Below are 19143 nucleotides of genomic sequence, written 5' to 3'. Positions count from 1 at the left end.
GTGAGTGCAGAAAGACACCAAGGCAGGCCGATCGAGTCAAGCGCCACGATGACGCCTCGATGAGGGTCCAGACCAGGGTGCCCCCAGCCCTCCCGCTTCAAATCAGATTTGCCGCAAGAATAGCGAATCCAACCAGCAGTCCCATGCATTTCCGCTCGCTGTATTTGTAAACCTCTACAAACTGGACTTGCTGGCTTGTCTTCTGGCGATCGTGGCTCAAACACCGGCATGCACGCGCCACGCGTGCACAGCAAGTCTGGCCTATGGCGCACAAGCCACTTAAACAGCGCCACTGGCTCACGGCTATGCGTTGGCGCCGGCGAGGGGCTGTCGGCGTGGCGCGGCCAGGTGTCGGTGCAACACCCCGTCAGGGTCGCGGCAGCAGCGGGCCCATCACCCGCCCACTCCGACAGCCGCGGTGTGCCTAGCACCGCGGCCACCCAGCCACCCCGCAAACTCCAGACCACATCTGCCGCCTCAGCATCAGCAGCGGCGTTAACACCAGATGCGTGCAGGCACGCTCGTGCCACTCTGGCCAGCTTCCTCGCCGCCGCCGTAACACTGACTAGCCCATGGGGGCCGCTGGATGCCGCCGCCGCTGTTGCCGCCACTGCGGCCACGCCCGCGGCTCCGACAGCGGCTGTTGCGCCTGCTACTGCTGCTGTTGCGGAGGGCCTGGCTGCTGCTGCCGCTGCCCCTGCGGCGACCACGGCTCCCGGCGTGCGCTTCACGGGGCCCGAGGTGCTGCAGCAGCTGCCGCCCCTGCCCGACACCTTCCCGCCGCTGCCGGAGCTCAAACTGCCCAAGTACACCACAGTGAGTGCTGGCGGTGCTGGCGGCGGCGGCCGCGGGGGCTGCACAATAGCGGCGAGCCAGGCGCTCGGAGCCAACGGGGCCCGCGTGGTACTTTAAATTTGGTGTCAGTGGTGTCGGGCGTCATGTAGGGCGTGGAGCAGTGCAACCGACGAGGCTGCGGCCTTTGCCGTACGCAAGTCCCACTGCCCTACCCACCCAGTACGCCTACCCGAACACCGCGTGCCACCTGCCTGGCCTGCGCCCCTGCCTTGCAGGCCACGCTGCGCAACGGCCTGCGCGTGTTCCTGCTGCGGGACGACGAGGTGCCGCTGGTGCGAGCCACACTGCTCATGCGGGGAGGCCAGTACGGCAGCCCGCCAGACAAGGTGCGATGGGTGGCCGCCGTCCATAGCCGACCACACGGTCTGCAAGGCTGCTATCCGTAACCCCGTCTACCACTTCCTTCACTAATCATGAATGTAACCCCGTGCCATATACGGTACTGCGCCGGTGTGCCCACGCGCCGCGTGCTGTCCCCACCACGTGCCCCCACCCCCACCCCCACCCCACACACACGGCGCAGGTGGGCACTGCCACCCTGACGTCGTATGTGCAGCGCGCCGGCGGCAGCACCGCCCACCCGGCCCCGGGCCTGGACACGCGGCTGGAGGAGCTGGCGGCGGCCATTGAGCTAGGCGCGGGGCAGCAGGCGGTGAGGGGGGGGGCGGGGGGGTGGGGCAGCAGGCGGTGAGGGGGCGGCAGGGGGGGGCAGCAGGCGGTGAGGGGGCGGGGGGGGGCAGCAGGCGGTGAGGCGGGGGGCGGTGAGGGGGGGGGGGCGCGGGGCAGCAGGCGGTGAGGGGGCGGGGGGCGGGGCAGAGCGAACCCAAAGGGAGAACGGAGGTGGGGTCTGGGGGCTAGGCGGCCGGCGCGGGCTGGGGCGGCGGGGGGAGGAGGCAAGGGGGATGTGTCCACGGGCAGTGCGGGGCAAGAAGGGGCGCCCGGCCCGCGTATGCAGCTGCAGCTGCAGGTGGTCATGTGAGTTCGGCCTGCGTGTGACCTGACCGTTGCTGTTGTTGCCGCCGCTGTGGTTGCCGCTGCAGCTGAGTGCGGACATGAGCTGCCTGGCCGAGGACGTGGAGGAGGTGATGGGCCTCATGGCGGAGGTGGTCAGGTGAGCCGCCAGCCACACACACAGCCAAAACCCCCCTGCATTGGCTTCGGTTTAGGTTGGGCTGGTATCTACAACCCCCGCCAGCCGCTGGGCCGCTTCCACTCCACCCCGGCGCACCACTCGCCCACGACCGTTCGCCCAGTCCGGACTCGGAGGGCCTGGCTGCTTAGGGCTGCTGCGCGCCGCCCACTGCAATCTGCGCCCCCCTGGCCGTCTCTTCCCACCGCTACCTGGCCCCACCAGCACTCTTCAGCCTACGGCTCTCTCGATCGCAGCGCCTACCTCCCTCCGCCTCCCCTCCTCGCCCCCCGCTCTCCTCCGCCCTGTTTTGCATTGGGTTCGGTTTACTTTGGGCTGGTATCCACAAACCCCTCCCCCTGTTGCTGGCTACGCCTTCTAATCATGAATGTCCCCCCTTAATTAGTCATGAATGGAACTTCCTTGAACTAGTCTTGAGTGTAAACCCCCCCTCGGGCCCGCCCCCGCCCCCCGCAGGTCTCCCGCACTGCCAGCCGACAAGCTGTCGCTGTACCAGGCGCAGCTGTACAACGCCCTGGAGCACCAGAACGACTCGCCCGCGGCAGTGGCCCGCCGCAAGATGACCAAGCTGCTGTATGGGCCAGACTCCATATACGCGCGCACACCCACCAAGGTGCGCGGTAGAGCAGGAGCGGCGGCGGCGGCGGGGGTGGCGTTAGCCGCAGTAGCCTGGGGCGCGCAGCACGGCACGGCACGGCACGGCGCGGTATTGCGGAGTCGTGGCACATGCGTGCGGCGGGGTGGCTGACCACCTTCAGAGTGCCTGTAACCAGCTTTTCCAGGCCCTATCTCCGCCTGCGCAGCCCTGCTGCACCCCGTCCACCTGCCAAAGCCCATCCCTTCCTGCCCCAGCGCCCTCCCCACCCCTTGCCCCCTGCCCTCCCCACCCCTTGCCCCCCGCCCCGCCCGGCCCGGCCCCGCACCTCAGGCCATGGTGTCCTCCATCACTGTGGCCGACCTGGCCGCCTACGTGGCCACGTGGGAGCGGCCCGACGCCGCAGTGCTGGGCGTGGTGGGAGCCTTCGAGCCGCGCAGCATGATGGCACTCATTGAGAAGGAGTTCGGGGACTGGGCGCCCGCGCCGGGGCAGCCAGAGCAGCCGCCGCCCGTGCCTCGCGGCCCGGCGCCCGCGCTGCCGCCGCAGGTGGAGGCGGCCGCGGCAAGCCGCAGCGCGGTGGCGGCGGCCGGTACGTCTTCGTCTTCATCTGCTGCTGCGGCCGGCACACCGGCGGCTGTGGCGACCGCCGCTGGCGCCTCGTCGTCGGCGCTCTCTGCAACGACCCAGGTCGCGTCAGCGGGCGGTGCACCGGAGGCGGGGGCGGGGGCGGCGGACAGCTCTGCAGGGGCGGCGGCCACACAGGCCGAACAGGCCGCACAGGCCGCACCCGCGCCTGCACCCGCACCCGGCGGCGGCCGGCCCAAGCGGCCCATTGTGTATCTGGTGGACCGGCCCGGGCTGACGCAGGTGCGCACTGGGAGCCAGCCTGTGTGTTAGAAAACACGAGGAATGCTATACGCATAATGTGCATGCAATGCGTTGCGTCTGTGTGTGTGCGTGTGCCGCTGCTCCTACCCTCGGCCTCTGTACCGCCTGCCCGAGTCCGCTTCCGCGCATATGTTGGGGTCGGTCCTGGAAGCTATATGTGTGGGCAATGCCCACTGACAGTCACACACCAACAGCACATACCGTGTCGACCCCTGTGTGGTCCACAACACAAGCCTGCCCTGAGCTCTGCGACCCCCCTTACCCTCCGTTTAGCAACCCCGCCCAGCTCAGCACTCACCACATTCCCCTCTCCCTCCCCCTCTACGGGCTTCCGTTCCTTGCCTAATCATGAATGTAACCCGCCAGGCCAACGTGCTGCTGGGCGAGCCCGGCATCGCGCTGTCCGACCCGGACGTGTTCGCGCTGGACGCGTTGGGCGGCGTGTTCAACAGCTTCGGCGGCCAGCTGTTCGACACGCTGCGCAGCCGCGAGGGGCTGGCCTACAGCGTGTCTGGCGGCTGGGACAGCCCGCCAGACCACCCCGGGTTGTTCCTGGCAGGTGAGGCAGGGGAGGTAGGACGGGAGGGGTAATGCGTGGGAGCAGAGGGGCTGGCGGTTGTAGTTTGGGAAGGCAGGGTGGCGTGGGAGGTCAGAGGGTGTTGATTATTGGCCGTGCATGGGTTCTGCCGCGTGTGGGCTTGCTGTCCCGCACTTGACTTCTGACAGATAACCCGTGTTGTCAGGTCACCAGTGTTGTTTTGGCTCCTCCGAAGACCCGACCACCCCGACCACGCCCGCCTCGTCAGTTGCGCACATGCCACCTCACCTGTCCTCCATCACACGCATATACACATACCGTACACACACCCTCCGACAAACACCCTGCAGGCGGCCAGACATCAGCCCCCGGCGAGTTCCTGCGGTCGCTGCGGCAGCTGCTGGGCCGCGCCGCCGCCGAGCCGCCCAGCCTCAAGGAGCTGGAGGCAGCCAAGGTGCTTGACCAGCTGTGCAGGGGGTGGGGCTGTGTGACCAGCTGTGTGGCTGCGTGACTCTGTGGGGGCATGGAGGGCTGTGTGACCAGCTGTGGAGCTGCGTGACTCTGTGGTGGTATGGTGGTGTGAATGTGTGGCTGTGGCTGGAACGGCGCGTGCACGTGCGGTTCCATTAGTACGCAGGTGCTCACTGCTCGCCTGTGAACGCAGTCTCTGAGCCGTGCATGCCACTTCCACCCCCCACCCCTCCGCTCCCTGCCTCCCCTGCCCCGCTCTGCCCCCCTCCCCAGGCTGAGACGCTCAACTCGTTCGCCTTCAACTTCGCCTCCAGCTCCAACCAGCTGCAGCGCATACTGGTGTACGACCTGCTGGGGCTGCCGCAGGTGGGTAGGGGAGGGGGCGGGGGGGCAGTGGGCGGAGGGGGTTACGTGCCCGGGCCCAGTCAATCCCAAGAGGGGTTGGGTGCTGGTTGCGGTCACCGCAGGTCTCATCGCAACAGGGCACAGCACATTACAGTCACACACAGTCACACACATGCATACAGTCACACACAATGCTTATCGTGCCAGCACCCCGCTTGCTCCGTCCTTGCACGCGCCCCCTCACCACCACCGTCCCCTGCCGCCCGCCTCAGGACTACCTGTTCCGCTACTTCCGCGGCATTGAGGACGTCAGCCGCTCCGACGTACTGGCGGCGGCGGCAGCGCACCTGCACCCCGAGAGCCAGGCGGTGGTGGTGGTGGCGGACCGGGAGCTGGCGGCGCCGTCGCTGGAGGCGGCCGGCTTCGAGGTGGTGCCCATGAGGCTGGAGGACGCCTGAGGACAGAGGCGCGGCGGCTTGAAGTTGAAAGAAGGAGGCGGATCCAGGAGGGGGCGGGAAAGGGTTGTGAGGATGTGGTGTTGGGTGTGGTGGCTGACCATGATGTGTGGACGGGGAGATGGCGGTGCTTGCAAGCGGAGCGGAGGGGCGGGGGGGTCCGAGGGAAACACGAAGGGCCGCTCTGAGGAGTGACCGCCCCAGGCCTGTCGTGAAACAGTGGTGTCACTTAACAGGCGCCCTTGCCAGAATCCTTTGGCGCATTGCAGTCAGCATTATTATATGTACTTCCCGGTGCATCGGGGGTGGTTTATCGAGGAGCAAACGATGGAGGCTTGCAACTGGCCTGTCGCGCCCGCCTACCCAACCGCCTGCCCTCGTCGCCAAGACCTCCCTTGCCCCTTCTGACGCTGCTATCTAACTTGACGAACACATTTATAGTATTACTTTAGTCCAGCGAGGCCCAGGATGTCCACAGACGTCGGGTGCTGAAGCACAGCGCCTCACGCGAATGCGCGCTGTGCTGTCCGCCGCTTCAGCTTCTGCATCACTTGTTGCTGGACTGGTAATTGCTCGGCAGAGAAGCCGCAGAGATCGGCCTCGCCGCGAGGTAATCCGTCAAGCGCGAGGCGCTTAGCGATCGCAATACTCTTTTCGTGAATAGGGCTATGATATTAACGCAAGCACGAGGGAGGAAGATAGCCTGTGGCAACTTGCCTCGCTACTACTGCCATCACAAGTCCCTGAGCCTGCTTGCCGTGCCCGCATAAGCTGCTCGAGTCAGATACACATTGCTGCCGAAACATAGAGAGCTTAAGGCTCGGGAGGTAGCTTTGACCGGGTGCGCAAATGTGCCAGTCCTGGTCCTCGTAGCACGGAATGGCACAGGGGCACTGGATTTGAGCATTTGAGCCGAAGCAGAATAACATGCGCGCCTGTACTGGGCTCGGCATAGCGTGGCGGACCTGCGGAGCCTAGACTGCAACCCCCCACCACCTACACGCTCGCTGCCCCGCGTCTCTGCCCCTTGCACACAGGGTGAATCCCTGTCTACAGCGTCTAGCATAGACAACGCAGCTCTAGGCATCTCTCTAGGTGCTCGATCCAGCGCCGAAGGGCAGGAGCTGCAGCCAGCAGGCGAGGAGCTCAGCCGGCTTGGGCCCACGACCCCGCGTGAGACCCTGCCACCCTTAGCGGCTCGGGAGGCGCAGGAGCAGCCCGGCGCACTCGTAGGACCACAGGTTGCTGGGTCAGGCGCTGATACGCTTCGCCCACCCACCCCGGACAACGCAAAGCTCGGTCCCGCGGACGGCACAGCCACGCTACGGAATTCGGACCAGGCCCCGCTCAGCGGCGTTCACGGCCGGGAGCAGCAGCCAGCCCCTGCTGCAGCCGAGGCGACAGCAGCGGCATCACCGCTCCAAACCGTTAGCAGCGCCACCACCAGCACCAGTGCCGTCAACGGCCTGAGCGGCAGCTCGCTTGAACCTGCGCTAGCGCAGCGGCTGGAGCGCACGCTGTCGCAGCTGGACGCCGCCAACGCCGCCATGACGGACGCGGTGGGCGCCATGGAGCAGTCGCTGGCGGCCAAGGCGGCCAAGCTGGCGGAGGCGGAGGCCAAGCTGGCGGAGGCCGCCGCGCAGAACGCCAAGCTGGCGGCGGCGCTGGAGGCGGCGGAGGCGGAGCGCGCGGACCTGGCGACCAAGCTGGCAGCGGTGGCGTCGTCGGCGTCGGCGTCCACGGCGCCGTCGCCGCGGGACCTGCCTACGCCGCGGGACCTGCCTACGTCGTCGGGCGGCGGCGCCGTGTCTGACCCGGCGCTGCTGGGCGTGCAGGACAAGATCATCAAGCTGACGCGGGAGCAGGCGGCGGAGCGGCAGCAGGTGCTGACCAGCCTCAAGGAGGAGCAGCGGCGCCTGGCGGCCATCCGCAAGGAGATCACGGAGACGGAGCGCGCCAACGCCGAGCTGAAGAAGAGCCTGGGCCGCACCGACCTGAAGAAGCTGCGCGAGCAGAAGGAGGCGCTGGCGGCGCAGGCGACGGAGGCAGAGCACCTGGCGGCGCACGTGGCGGCGCTGGGCGCGACCGCCAACCGGCTGGCGGCGCTGCAGGCGGAGAAGACGCGGCTGGAGCCGCTGGGCGCGGAGGTGGCGGCGCTGGAGGAGCAGCTGCGGGAACTGCGGCAGCTGGAGGCCACCAGGAACGCGCTGCAGGTGCGGCGGGGCCGGGGCCGGAGGCGGAGGCGGAGGAGGGGTTCACTGGGGTCAGCTTGCGCCCAGGCGGCGAAGATGTGGCTGGGGGAGTGGTAGAGGACATGAGCGCTCTTGCACATGCTGCATGTGGGGGGAGCGCTGGCGGGTCCTCACCTACTGACGCCATCGCTGTGTGACCTGGTGGTGGCGGCTGGCACTGCAGGCGGAGGCGGCGGGGCTGCAGCCCGCGGCGGTGGTGACGGAGCGCCTGCGCAAGCAGGTGACGGGCCTGCGCGCGGACGCGGCGGCGGCGGAGGCTCTGCAGGAGCAGGTGTCGGCTCTGAGCCCCGTGGCGGAGCAGCTGCCCGGCCTCAAGGCGCTGTACGCCAAGCTGCAGGCGTCGGCCGCGGAGGTGCGCCAGCTGGAGAAGCAGCTGGAGCAGCGCGACAAGACGGAGGCGCTGCGGCTGCAGCTGCAGGGCCAGCTGGACGAGCTGCACGCCCGGGTGGCGGACATCGAGGACCTCAAGAAGCGCGTGGAGGGCGCGCAGCTGGCGGCGGGCGAGGTGCAGCAGCTGGAGGCGCGCTTCGGGGCGCTGCAGTCCGTGGCGGCGCGGCTGCCGGTGCTGCGGGCACAGGTGTGTGTGTGTGTGTGTGTGGGGGGGGGGGGGGTTGGCCCAGCCCAAACTAAACCGAACCCAATGCAGTAGAGCGAGGAGGAGAGCGTGGCCTGTGCTTGACAACGGAGTGGCACGCGACAATAGGGGGATGGGGCGGGTGCAGGCTGGGGATGGCGGGCAGGCGGAAGAGCAGGCCTTTGGGGGTGGGGTGGAGAGGCTGGTGCGGCCTCGCATCTCGTGCACTTTGCACCGTGAAACCCGGAATCTGGAGTTGACACACCCCAACATTCCCCTGTAACTGGCGCTCTACCGCTTCACCTCTTCCTCCTCTAAGCGCCACTCCTCACCTGCCGCCTGCCCCCCGCAGCACGACAAGCTGGCCGCCCAGTGCGCCGAGGTGGCCGACCTGGAGCTGGCGCTGGCGGACCTGAAGCAGCAGGTGGCGCTGCGCAACGCGCTGCAGCAGCAGATCAACATCCTGGCGCCCAAGGCGGCGGGGGCGGAGTCGCTCAAGGTGGCGCTGAGGGACATTGAGGCACAGGTGAGAGGGTGCACGGGCGGGGTGGCGGCGGGGGAGAGGGCGGGTGTGGTGGCGCGGGCTCCAGGGGCCGCAGCCGGGTGATGCGAGGACGGAGCAAGGGGGGACCCGCTTGATGTGTTCCAGTGAAGTACCGGTATGGTGATAATAATGCGCAACCCGCACCCTTGCCCGTTTAGGTGGCGTCTGCCGAGGACCTGGAGAAGCAGCTGCTGCACATGCGCACGCTGGCCGCCGACCGCCGCCGCGAGGGCGCCTCCCAGTTCGTGGAGGCCGTGTCCAACCTGGGCCTGGTGCCGGCGGCGGAGGCGGCGGCGGCCGAGGCGGGCGAGGGCGGCGAGGGCGCGGACGGCGCCGAGGGCGCAGACGGGCTGCCGCCCCTGCCGGAGCGCACCTCGCACGCGGGCATGGTGCCGGCGGGCGGGCTGGCGTTCCGCTCCTACCCCGCCGCCTTCCGCTCCTCCTCCGCGCACCACACCGTGGGCGGCGTGGCGCGCGACAACAGCCAGTTCAGCGAGGCGCTGAGCAGCCTGGGCCTGGAGCTGCAGCGCGGGGGCCCCGGCGGCGTGTCCTTCAGCGCAGGCGGCACCACCGCAGCCGCCGCGGCGGCGGCAGCCGCGGCCGCTGGCGGCGCCGCTCACACGCCCGCCGGCAGTGTGCTGCCCACGCCGCGCGGCGCGGTGTCGCCCGGCGGGCCGCCGCCTGCGGCGGCGGTCGCGGCGGCGGCGGCGGCTGGCGCCGCCGCCGCGGCGGCCGCCGCGCAGCTGGCGGAGGGCGACCGCAAGGAGCGGCTGGCGGCGTTGGAGAAGCAGATGCGCGCCGAGGCGGAGGATGCTTACGCCAAAGAGGCGGACGAGCTGCGTGTGCGCGCGTCCGAGCTGGCGGCGGCGGCGGTGCCGCCGGCGGAGGTGGCTGCGCTGCGCGCCGAGGTTGCGGCTCTGGAGTCCGCGGCCAACGAGGCTCTGGAGCTTCAGAAGCAGGTGGCGGAGATGAAGCTGCTGGCGGGGCAGCGCCAGGACCTGCAGCGGGGCATGGAGGAGAGCCTGCAGGTGCGGGGAGGGGGGGGGGAGGAGGGGGCGAGCTGGTTTGTTGGCGGGCTGGTGTGTGATGAGGGGGGGTAGCTCCATGCAAGTGAGGCCGAGTGGGTCGTGCAGGGTGCGGAGGAAACGTGCAGCCTTGGCCACCCAACGGTTGGTAGGACATTACGGCCTTCCCGTTGACTTGCAGCACAATACCGCGTCCGGCCAACCGCACCAACGGATGGCCCCCTTTGCAAACCACCCCTCCACACGCGCACACCTTCCCGCCCATGCAGTCCCAGCTGGCTCTGCTGGAGGCTCAGGCTCGCGAGGCCGAGCAGCTGGAGCGGCAGGTGCAGCAGCGCAGCGACGTGGTGGCGCGCAAGCACGAGCTGGAGATGCAGCTCACGGAGCTGGAGGCGGCCGCGGCAGAGGTGGGCGGCGGCAGAAGGCGGCAGCAACAGCAACAGGGGGCTGGGGGCTTGGAATGAGTGCGGCTGTATGGGGAAATGGGATGCAGGCGCAGTCCATGGGTACGCTTGCGTGACTGAGGCGCCTCCACCTTGCATCACTGCTTGTGATGCCTCATGTTCCCCCTCATCTCCGTCTCCCACCCTGCCCCTCCTCCTGGCTCCCTCTCTCCCCCCCCCCTTTCCAAACATGCTTGCAACCCCCCTCCCGTCCGCAGATCTACCTGCTGGACCAGTTGGTGGAGGGGCGGCGGGACACGATCGCGCGCAGGCCCGAGCTGGAGGAGGAGGCGGCCAGGCTGCAGGTGAGGGGGCGGGGGCGGGGGCCTGGTTGAAGGGCGGGGATGGGGGTGTGCGGGCTGATGGGTGGGGGCCAGGGCTGGGAGCAGGGGCGGCAACAGTGCTAGAGAGCTGCACCATGCGCATGGCGGGGGTGGGGTTGGCGTAAACGCTCCTGGAAGCTTCGGGAATTGCTGGCCGGGCTTTGTTGAGTGCGCGGTTTGTTGACCTATCGGCGCGCCTGCTGCCGTGCGCCCCGCAGCCTGAGGCCGAGGCGGCGGAGGCTCTGAAGCAGCGGCTGGGGCAGCTGCAGGTGGCGGCGGCGGAGTGGCCGGAGCTGGAGCTCAGGGCGGCGGAGCTGGGCCGGGCGGCGGAAGAGGTGGAGGCACTCAAGGCGCAGGTGTGTGTGGGTGTGGGTGTGGGTGCGTGTGTGGGGAGGGATATGGCGTGATCGGTGGGCTGGTGCTGTTTGGGTGGCGCGAGGGGCATTGCGCTCTCCCGAGACCCAGCCCGCGTTGCGTTGCTCCAGCAATAGAGGGCTGTGCACTTGCCGGCATATGTGGTGCCGCCGGTGACGCCGAGGCCCTGACGGTGTGTGTGTGAACAAGAGCACAAGGAAAACATAGCGTAAAGACAGTGTATGCGATGCAGCAAAGCGACGGTGTGCGTGTGTGTGTGTGTGTGTGTGTGTGTGTGTGTGTGTAATTGTGTGTGTATATGCACGGCGGCGCTTTGTGGCCGCAGGTGGTGGTCATGGAGGCGAGTGCGTCTGAGCGGGCGGCGCTGGACGCCCGGCTGGCGGAGCTGGGCGCGCAGGTGGCGCACATGGCGGAGGTGCGGGCGCAGCTGACGGAGGCGCAGGCGCTGGTGAGCAGGGGGTCGGGTGGGAGGGGGGCTGGGTGCGACTGCTCAAGCCCAGAGGGCGGCGAGGCTGGTCCCGGCGGACGCCTGCTTGTGTCAGGTCTCACAGGCGCATCTCGTCGCAAGTTGCACAAGTCACGCAATGCCGCCCATACATGGCTGAGGGCATGTGCATCCTGTGTATCCGAGTGGCAGCCCCGTGTTGCTCAGCTGCCCCGCCTGCTCCCCCCCTCGCCGAATGATTGTAACCCCACCCCTCGCCGCCCGCTCAGGTGGCGCAGCATGACGAGCTGGCTGCGGAGCTGGGCCGCCTGGCCGGCCCCGCCGCCGAGGCCGCCCGCCTCAAGGCCCGGCTGGCGGAGCTGCGCGAGCTGGTGCAGAGCGAGCCGCAGCTGGAGGCGGACATCGAGGCGGCGGAGATCGACGTGGCGCGGGTGGGTGGCGCTACTGGTATACGGGCGTGCATGAAAGGTTTAGTTGCGTTGGGAGCTTGGATTGGGGCCTCAGTCCGTCATCTGCACATGACGGTATTCGCTCCGCCGGTGGTTACATCACTTCTACCGCCCGTTCTCAACTGTCGCCTGCTCACTCCTGCAAGTTCCCCTGTCCGCCCCCCGCCCCGGTCCTCAGGTCCGCACGCTCGAGGTCATCGTCAACCAGCTGCGCACCGAGATCAGCAAGGGGCCGATGCTGCAGGTGACCTCGCCGCGCCGAGCTAGCCTCGCCACACGCACATGGCTGCTGCCATGCCACCCATTACGTCGCCGATGCGGCTCATAGCCGGCCTCCCTCTCCCACGCTCACGCCCCCTTCCTCCGGCTCCTCTCCCCGCGCCTCCCCCAACGCCTCTCCCCATGCCGCCCCACTCCTCCAGGACGAGCTGCGCGGCCTGAACGAGACTGCGGAGCGGCTGCAGCAGGCGGAGGAGGTGCAGCTGCGCGCCGACCGCGACGCCGCGCGCATGCGCGTCCTGGAGCTGGAGAGCATCCTCGCCGAGCTGGAGAAGCAGATGAGCCAGCAGCAGCTGCCGCCGCCGCAGGCGGGCAAGAGCCGCTCGCCCTTCGACGGGGCGGCGGCGGCGGCCCCTGCGGGGCCGCTGGCGGCCCGCGGCCGCACCAGCAGCTGCGGCGGGAGCGACGGCGACGAGGGCGAGATGCTGGCGGCGGTGCAGAGCCACATGGCGCACGGGCAGCAGCTGCTGGACGTCAGGTCCTCGCTGCAGCAGGAGCTGGAGGAGCTGCAGGTGGGCCAGTGAGCGGCGGGCGGGCACTGGGGGCACGGCTGGGGCGGGGCGAGCAGGGCGGGGTGGGTGGGTGGGGCTGTGACGGACGAGGTGCGTGGTAGGCGCAGGCGTCGTGCAGAGGTATCATTCTTGGCACGTGTCCATGTGTCATGATGGCTGGTGGCTGGTGCTGCCGTGTGTGCGTGCAGGTGGTGGAGGCGGACGTGGCCCGGCTGCAGACCGCCATCCGCGCCCTGGCGCCGCTGGTGGAGCAGCGCGCGGCGCTGCAGGCGGAGCTGGAGGAGATGCAGCGGGCCACACTGGCTGGCGCGCTGGGCCTCACAGGCAGCCCCGCACCCGCGGTCGCGGCCTCCACCTCCTCCACCCTTGCTCCGGCGGAGCCCATGCTGCCGCCGCGCGCGCCGCACGCCGCCTCGAGGTCGTCCGGCGGCGGCTCCTATGACGGCCCGCTGGGCCGCGGCGCGGCAGCGGGCCTGGGCGGCGGCGTGGGCGGCGGCGCGCGGCTGGAGCCGCAGGCGCCGCTGCCGTCAGACCCCAACGCGGCGGCGCTGGCGGCGGCCCTGGGCGACGCAGACGCCATCGCGGCGATTGCGCAGCAGCGCGGCGCGCTGACAGCGGAGGTTGAGGCGCTGCGGGCGCAGGTGGCGGAGGTGGCGGCGCTGCGCGAGGAGCGCGAGGCGCTGCGGCAGGTGGAGGCGGAGGTGGTGGCGCTCAGCAACGAGATCCCGCACCTGGCGCCCTACCTGGAGCTCCTGCCCACGCTGCGCGCCGAGCACGTGCGGCTGAAGGAGGCGCTGGCGGAGGCGGAGCGGCTGCAGAGCGACAACGAGTCGCTGTCGCTGCAGCTCAACGTCATGAGGGCGATGCGCGAGGCGGCGGCGGCGGGCGGCGGCGCTCGTGCCGGCACCGCCGGCGGAGCGGCCGTGGCTTCTGCGGCGTCCACGCGCACCCCCGGCCTCGGTGAAGAGGACCCGGACGCGGAGGAGCGGGGCGCGGAGTGGCTGCAGCGGCAGGCGGCGCCGGCAGGGCCGGTGGAGGCGGAGGGCCAGGCCGCCGCCGCCGCCATTAGTAATGGAGGCGCAGACAAGGATGACGAGCCGCGCACGCCCGCCTCTCAGACCAAGGCCGGCACTGGGCCTCTGGCGGTGGATGCTGCCGGCGGCGACGCGGAGGCGGCGGCGACGCTGCACGTGGAGTCTCAGCTGCGCAGCGTGTTTGGCAAGATGCGCGAGCTGGAGCACTCCAAGCAGGGCCTGGAGGAGGAGAACGAGGAGCTGCGCGGCACCATTGACGACCTGCGGCAGCAGCTGGAGGCCAGTGCGGAGGCCATGCAGAAGCTGCGCGGCGTGGCGGAGGCGCTCAGCATGCTGCGCCGCGGCGGCGCGGGCGCGGGCGCCGGAGGGGCGTACTAGGAGTCTGGGACTGTAGCAGCGTGCTGGAGGGTGCTGCAGGCCGGTCGGCGGTCGCAATTGGAGCTAAGGATGGGAAGGAGCGCCGTGGCGGGTGGGGTGGAAAGCTAGGAGTCAGCAAGGGTCAGGAGCAAATGGCCGCGCGATGGTAGGGTGACTTCAGGCTGTAGGGACGCCTCCCTTGTCATGTACAGCAGCAGGTGCAGCAGCAGCGGTAACGGTATGGCGCACAACAGCTAATTCTTGTCCTGTTTCGTCCCTTTGTGGCATTCGTGGGTCATGTGCATGGAGGGTATGCCTTTGCCATGGGTTCGGCAGACATAATAGCCACGTACGAAGGCGGTGCTTTCCATAATGTCTGGGCTGCACTGTTGCCCGCTAGGATGAGCCGTTCATTGCAGTGGCCCATATGATATTGTACACAGTTGCCATCGTATGCTCGATTGTAAGTAGCAGCAGAGGCTATGTGCCGTATGTGGCGCACACCTGTTGTTGTTGCCTGTCCACCTCGGCCAAAAGTACAGAAGCTGTTGGTATGTGATGTTGAACGTCTTTCAACACCACAATCAGACCATCTGGCCAGAAGTGGATGGAGCGCTAGATCGGACCCTGTAGCGCTCCAGGACGTGATTTGTGGCAAGAATTGACTTGCCTGGATCAAACACAAAAGGGACGAATGAAAGCGTCCTGGTTCCGGCATGTAGCGGTTCCAGGCAGCCTAACCTTGTGAGCCCAGACCACCGCCACCGGCATCTGGACCTGCCGTGACTGCGGCACCCTGCCCCCCCCCAACAAGACCCCGGCATTGTTGCACTCGTCTGCCTAACACAACATACCCTACGCACATCCCGTGTGCTGCCTGGCGCTCGTCGCAGTCACTTGGCTGACGCAACAAGCAAGCAATTGGCGTTCCACTGTGCCCCCGACTAACGCCGGTCGGCCTTCATCTAGCAAGCCACCTGCCTTCCCACGTGCCTTCCCACGGTTCGTGTCACAACCATTAATTTCGAATGCCCCAAAGGACTGGCTGCGGCGCTCACCGATCCTTCACACCCAGCAGCGCCAAACGTACGAGCAAATGCACAACATCCCACACGAAGACAAAGCAATCATTGATAGCGCCCCGGACCCCCCCTACAGCCAGTATGGCCACAGTGATGTACAGCAGTTTATTCCACCAACGCGAGCTGGTTCCGATCTCACCGCATCAAGTGTCAATCAATTCCTTCTGCAAAACTCTCGGGGCTTGGCTGTGGCGTCCGTGCGTGACAGGCTTCAACGGGCATCATGTGGGTTGGTCCTCCGCCCTCCACCTGCACGCCCCTGCGCCAAACCCCCTCGCCCGTACGCTAGGCTCCGGCTTTGTCAGATGCCCGTGTGCCAGGCTGCACGGACTAAAGCATTCGAAGTTACTCCGACACGCATCGAGCAACATTTGAGCAACATCACAAACACACAGACCGCCGCTGCAGTTACTAAGCCGGCCCCCACGCCATCCAAGCTGGGCCAGAGCGCGCCCACACAGCCCTGCACGGCGCGCGCGCGGTTTTATGTACCGGAGCCCTCATCGGCTCTCCGCCGGTGCCGCTCAGCCATTCGTTAAACCCACCAGTCCGCACCCTTGGTCCGGCCTGCAAAAGGCCAGCGCCGTGTGCGCCTGCGCCCGCCGCGCAGCTCCCTGACCAGCCGCGCTACGCACGTGTGTCAGTCCCCGCGCCTGCCCCCGCCTTCGCCTCCTGCGGCGATGGCGGCGGCAGCGCTGTCTGCAACCCCGCCTCTGTATCGCCCGGCAAGGGCACATCGCCTTTATAGTAGTCGCCGGAGCTGCTGCCGCTGCTAGGCGCGTCGACGGCTGCCACCGCGGCAGCTGCGCCGTCCGCCGCCGCCAGCGCTGCGTCGCCATGGGCGAGTGCGCCGGCGCCGGTGGTGGCCGCGACGGCGTCCGCACCGGCGGCCTCGGCAGCGCGGCCCTGCTCCGCGGCATCTACGGCGTCCTTGGGAACCGCGGCGGCGGCGGCGGCCTTTGCCGCGGCCTCCTGCGCCTTCGTGACCTTTTGGACCTGCAAATGTCGCAGGCGTGACACAATAACGCATGTACCGCATCACAGCAGCAGACGTCGCACACGCAGCCTCGGTAAAGCGTATGGCCGAGCATGCAGTGTGCCGCATTCCGTGCCCGAGCCCGAGCATGGAGCCACTCACGTAAGGTCCAATCCGTTTGGCCAGCGCAGCCCCGATGAAGATCTGAGATATCTGGCCCACAATCGAGGGGATGGCCAACAAGCCCTGCTGAGCCGGGTCGCTGGTCACGTAGCTGCATAGCACAGTGCATGGGCCGGGCGAGGAGGCAGCATGCGGCAGTTGGCAAACGGCCATGGGGCTTTTGGACGGTGCATACACACGGTGTGTGTGTGTATATGTGTGTGTGTGTGTGTGTGTGTGTGTGTGTGTGTGTGTGCACGGGCCTGGCGGGGACTGCACTGCGGCCACCGCCAACCGCCGGGTGTCACACGCACGCGACGGCTACCCATCCGCCACCACATCGGCCGATCGCTCGTGTCTGGTGCAAGCCATGCTGCATCCGGCAGCCCAACATCCGGCAGCCTCTGTGTGGTCCATCATCCAGCCCCACTGAGCCCTCGCACCTGATCACGGTGACGGCCACGGGCGCGCTCTTCTGAGACGCCATGACCACACACGCCACAAACTCCTTGATGGGCGGCTTGAACGCGAACCTGTTCCGGGCAGTCCGACACACACAAGGGAGGTTTAACACTAGCAAACAGGCCTTTCACCCGCCGCCCGCCACCTCCCCCACCCTGCCGCCCGCAAGCGTTTACCCCCCTGCCCCAAAGAAAACAGACACAAAAGCCTTGCTGCCGTCGCCGCTGCCCGCGGCCCTGCAAGCCCGTCCCTGCCCCTGCCCCTGCCCCCAAGTCACACACCCACTTGATAAGGATGTAGTTGATGATTAGGTAGAAGACGTGGATGGCGGCCGCCAGCACGATGACCGACACGATCATGCTGGCGCGCTGCTCGAACAGCAGGTCGCGCGCGCCGCTCAGCGTCTGCCACACGATGAAGGCCAGGTTGGAGGTGGACAGCAGCGACAGCGCGGTGCGGTAGGTCTTGGCGAACTCCTCCACGGGCTTGAAGAGCTCGCGCATTGCCTGCAGCAACCGACGACGGTAGCCAAGGATAACGGTGCATAAGGTTTAAGGAGCAAGCATGAGGTATACGGATAAAGGTGCATGAGGTATACGGAGCAAGGTGCATGAGGTATACGGAGCAGGCCCGCAGCCCGTCAACGTACAGGTGGTGCCCGCATGAACCTACCCCCAGTCTATCACCAGCACACTGGGGTTTGGTTCATTTGCCTCGCGTCGGTTTGTTTATCCCTTGCTCCGCCGGTCCTGGACCGGGCCCCGCGCACCTTGCCAATGAGCGAGGGCGCCAGGATGGTGATGCTGAGCTTTGCCAGCAGGTCCGGGATGTTGATGTTGAGTTTGATGCCGGCGTCGTAGTTGAGGAACAGGAAGCGCAGCCAGGGCGGCATCAGGAACACGCCCAGCATGTTAGTGCCCACCTGGAGGAGTGGCGGAGTGGGTTTGGGAGTGGGTGGGGAGTGGGTGGGGCGGTGAGTGGGGCGGTGAGTGGGGCGGTTGGGTGGGAGTATGGGGGAGTACGGAAGTGGGGAAGTGAGGGACACGTCGTTGGGACTGGGGACACAGCCGGCAGGCGTGTTACAGGAGCAGAGGGCGCAGTAGGGTAGGTGGGCGAGGACCGAGGACCAAGGACTGCGGCACGGGTGCAGGTGTTGGCCCAGCTGCCGTCCCGCGCCCCACATGTGCCCCGCTGCTGCCCCACCCACTCCCCTGCCTCCCTTACCGTGAGCAGCAGCGCGATGGCCTCATTGCCCTTGCAGGAGCGCACCAGCGCAATGCCGATGCCCAGCGTGGTGGGCACCTGCACACATGCACACACATGCACACACATACACACACGTCGGATCCCTTGTGCTCCCTAAAGCACACACACTGGACGGATCACAAGTTGTCGTATGCGTGAGCTGTTCTAGGCAAGGCACCCGCTGCGCAGCGTGCAACGCTACGTCTTACTCTTCTGCGGCTGTTGCTGCTGCTGACCCGTCATACCGCGACGCCAGTACCACCAGGCCGCCGCCGCAGCCGCCACCGCCGTACGGGGCGGTTACACGTACCAGGCAGAAGATTGTGAGGCCCACGGCGAAGGCGGGCGGCGTGAGGGGGATCTCACGCATCGCAAAGCCCAGGATGGGAGTGACGAAGGAGATCATGACAAAGCCGAATATGACGGTGGGCAAGCTCTCCCGCGCAAGGGCCTTCTTGAGCTCCGATGTATTTAGTGCCAGACCAGAAATGAAGAACACGATTGCCATGTTGATCTCCTGTGTGGTTTTGGCGTTTGGTTGGTTTGAGGCGGTCAGGCGGAGGAAACTGCAGACCCGCCCATCGTCCTGCGCCAGGATGCAAAGCAGCAACACCTCCAAACACGCCAAACCAAACCATACCACTCAAACCACGCCTTGTGGTCCCCAAGCCCAGCACGCGCGGCGCATGGCACATTCCCCACCCCCACCCCAAGTCCCCCAGCCCAGTCCCCCCGGCCCCCCGCTGACCTGGATGATGTGCACATTGCCCAGCACCACAATCTTGACCAGGAACCGGCCCGGCACCGGGTAGGCCAGCGCAAAGGTGACGGCCACGGCGAAGGCGAGCACCAGGTAGTTCTCCACCACGAAGGTCCTGAGCGGCGGACACCGAGAAGGAGGAGAGGAAAGGGTAAGCCCGTGGGGTAAGCCGTTATGTGCGGCACCAGGTGCTACGTGCGCCCCCGGCATTGCAAGCTCGTGGTGGTATCGCTCCCGTGACCCGTCAAGACAGCTTTGGCAGGTCCCTTAGCAAGAGGGCGAAAGCATCAGTGGGCGAAGGATCTGGTGGGGCAAGCTGCCGAGTGTCGGAGTGTGAAGCTGAGTGTGAAGTGGTTGGCGCAGGGTGTGGCGCTGTCAGACACCACTTCATTCGTGTACAAGCAATTCCGCTAGCGCGCACAATAACATTGCATCAAGCGCTGCAGCTGGCGCAGGCTCCTAGATAACTTCGTTGTGCTCTGGCCTCCGCCGCGTGCACGAAAGCGCTGGGCTGAACCCGCTCAATGCAAATGCTGCGCTTTAC

General features: G+C 67.5%; 3 protein-coding genes across 4 annotated transcripts; 2 read left to right on the top strand and 1 right to left on the bottom strand.

Moving 5' to 3' along the window:
* The first annotated feature begins 135 nt into the window (after window positions 1–135).
* CHLRE_12g522050v5 (uncharacterized protein) lies at window positions 136–5655 on the top strand. The gene is made up of 10 exons (XM_043068394.1): window positions 136–816; window positions 1071–1181; window positions 1379–1507; window positions 1896–1966; window positions 2462–2618; window positions 2934–3470; window positions 3858–4050; window positions 4380–4483; window positions 4774–4866; window positions 5118–5655. Exons 1-10 carry the CDS (start codon window positions 229–231, stop codon window positions 5301–5303), a joined length of 2169 nt encoding a protein of 722 aa, XP_042918489.1. The 5' UTR covers window positions 136–228; the 3' UTR covers window positions 5304–5655.
* Window positions 5656–5719: 64 nt separating this feature from the next.
* Window positions 5720–14605, top strand: CHLRE_12g522000v5 (uncharacterized protein). Of its 2 annotated transcripts, none has more exons than XM_043068392.1 (13): window positions 5720–5910; window positions 6338–7513; window positions 7716–8129; window positions 8479–8652; window positions 8829–9698; window positions 9965–10102; window positions 10357–10443; window positions 10680–10817; window positions 11162–11284; window positions 11551–11712; window positions 11909–11974; window positions 12153–12521; window positions 12710–14605. In XM_043068392.1, the coding sequence occupies exons 1-13, from the start codon at window positions 5812–5814 to the stop codon at window positions 13931–13933; spliced, it is 5040 nt and encodes a 1679-aa protein (XP_042918488.1). In that variant the 5' UTR covers window positions 5720–5811; the 3' UTR covers window positions 13934–14605. The 2 variants fall into 2 exon arrangements, with proteins under 2 accessions (XP_042918488.1, XP_042918487.1); XM_043068393.1 differs by having other exon boundaries at window positions 5720–6254.
* Window positions 14606–14607: 2 nt separating this feature from the next.
* On the bottom strand, window positions 14608–19119 carry CHLRE_12g521950v5 (uncharacterized protein). The gene is made up of 9 exons (XM_043068391.1): window positions 18799–19119; window positions 18588–18714; window positions 18150–18356; window positions 17819–17896; window positions 17364–17516; window positions 16880–17100; window positions 16576–16665; window positions 16133–16244; window positions 14608–15990 (listed from the first exon to the last, which is right to left on the bottom strand). Exons 1-9 carry the CDS (start codon window positions 18807–18809, stop codon window positions 15622–15624), a joined length of 1368 nt encoding a protein of 455 aa, XP_042918486.1. The 5' UTR covers window positions 18810–19119; the 3' UTR covers window positions 14608–15621.
* Between the last annotated feature and the right edge of the window lie 24 nt (window positions 19120–19143).

This window comes from Chlamydomonas reinhardtii, chromosome 12 (assembly GCF_000002595.2).
Source record: "Chlamydomonas reinhardtii strain CC-503 cw92 mt+ chromosome 12, whole genome shotgun sequence".
Classification (NCBI taxonomy): Eukaryota; Viridiplantae; Chlorophyta; class Chlorophyceae; order Chlamydomonadales; family Chlamydomonadaceae; genus Chlamydomonas; species Chlamydomonas reinhardtii.
Note: the sequence above shows the minus strand (reverse complement) of the source record. Positions and strands in the feature narration are given on the sequence as shown.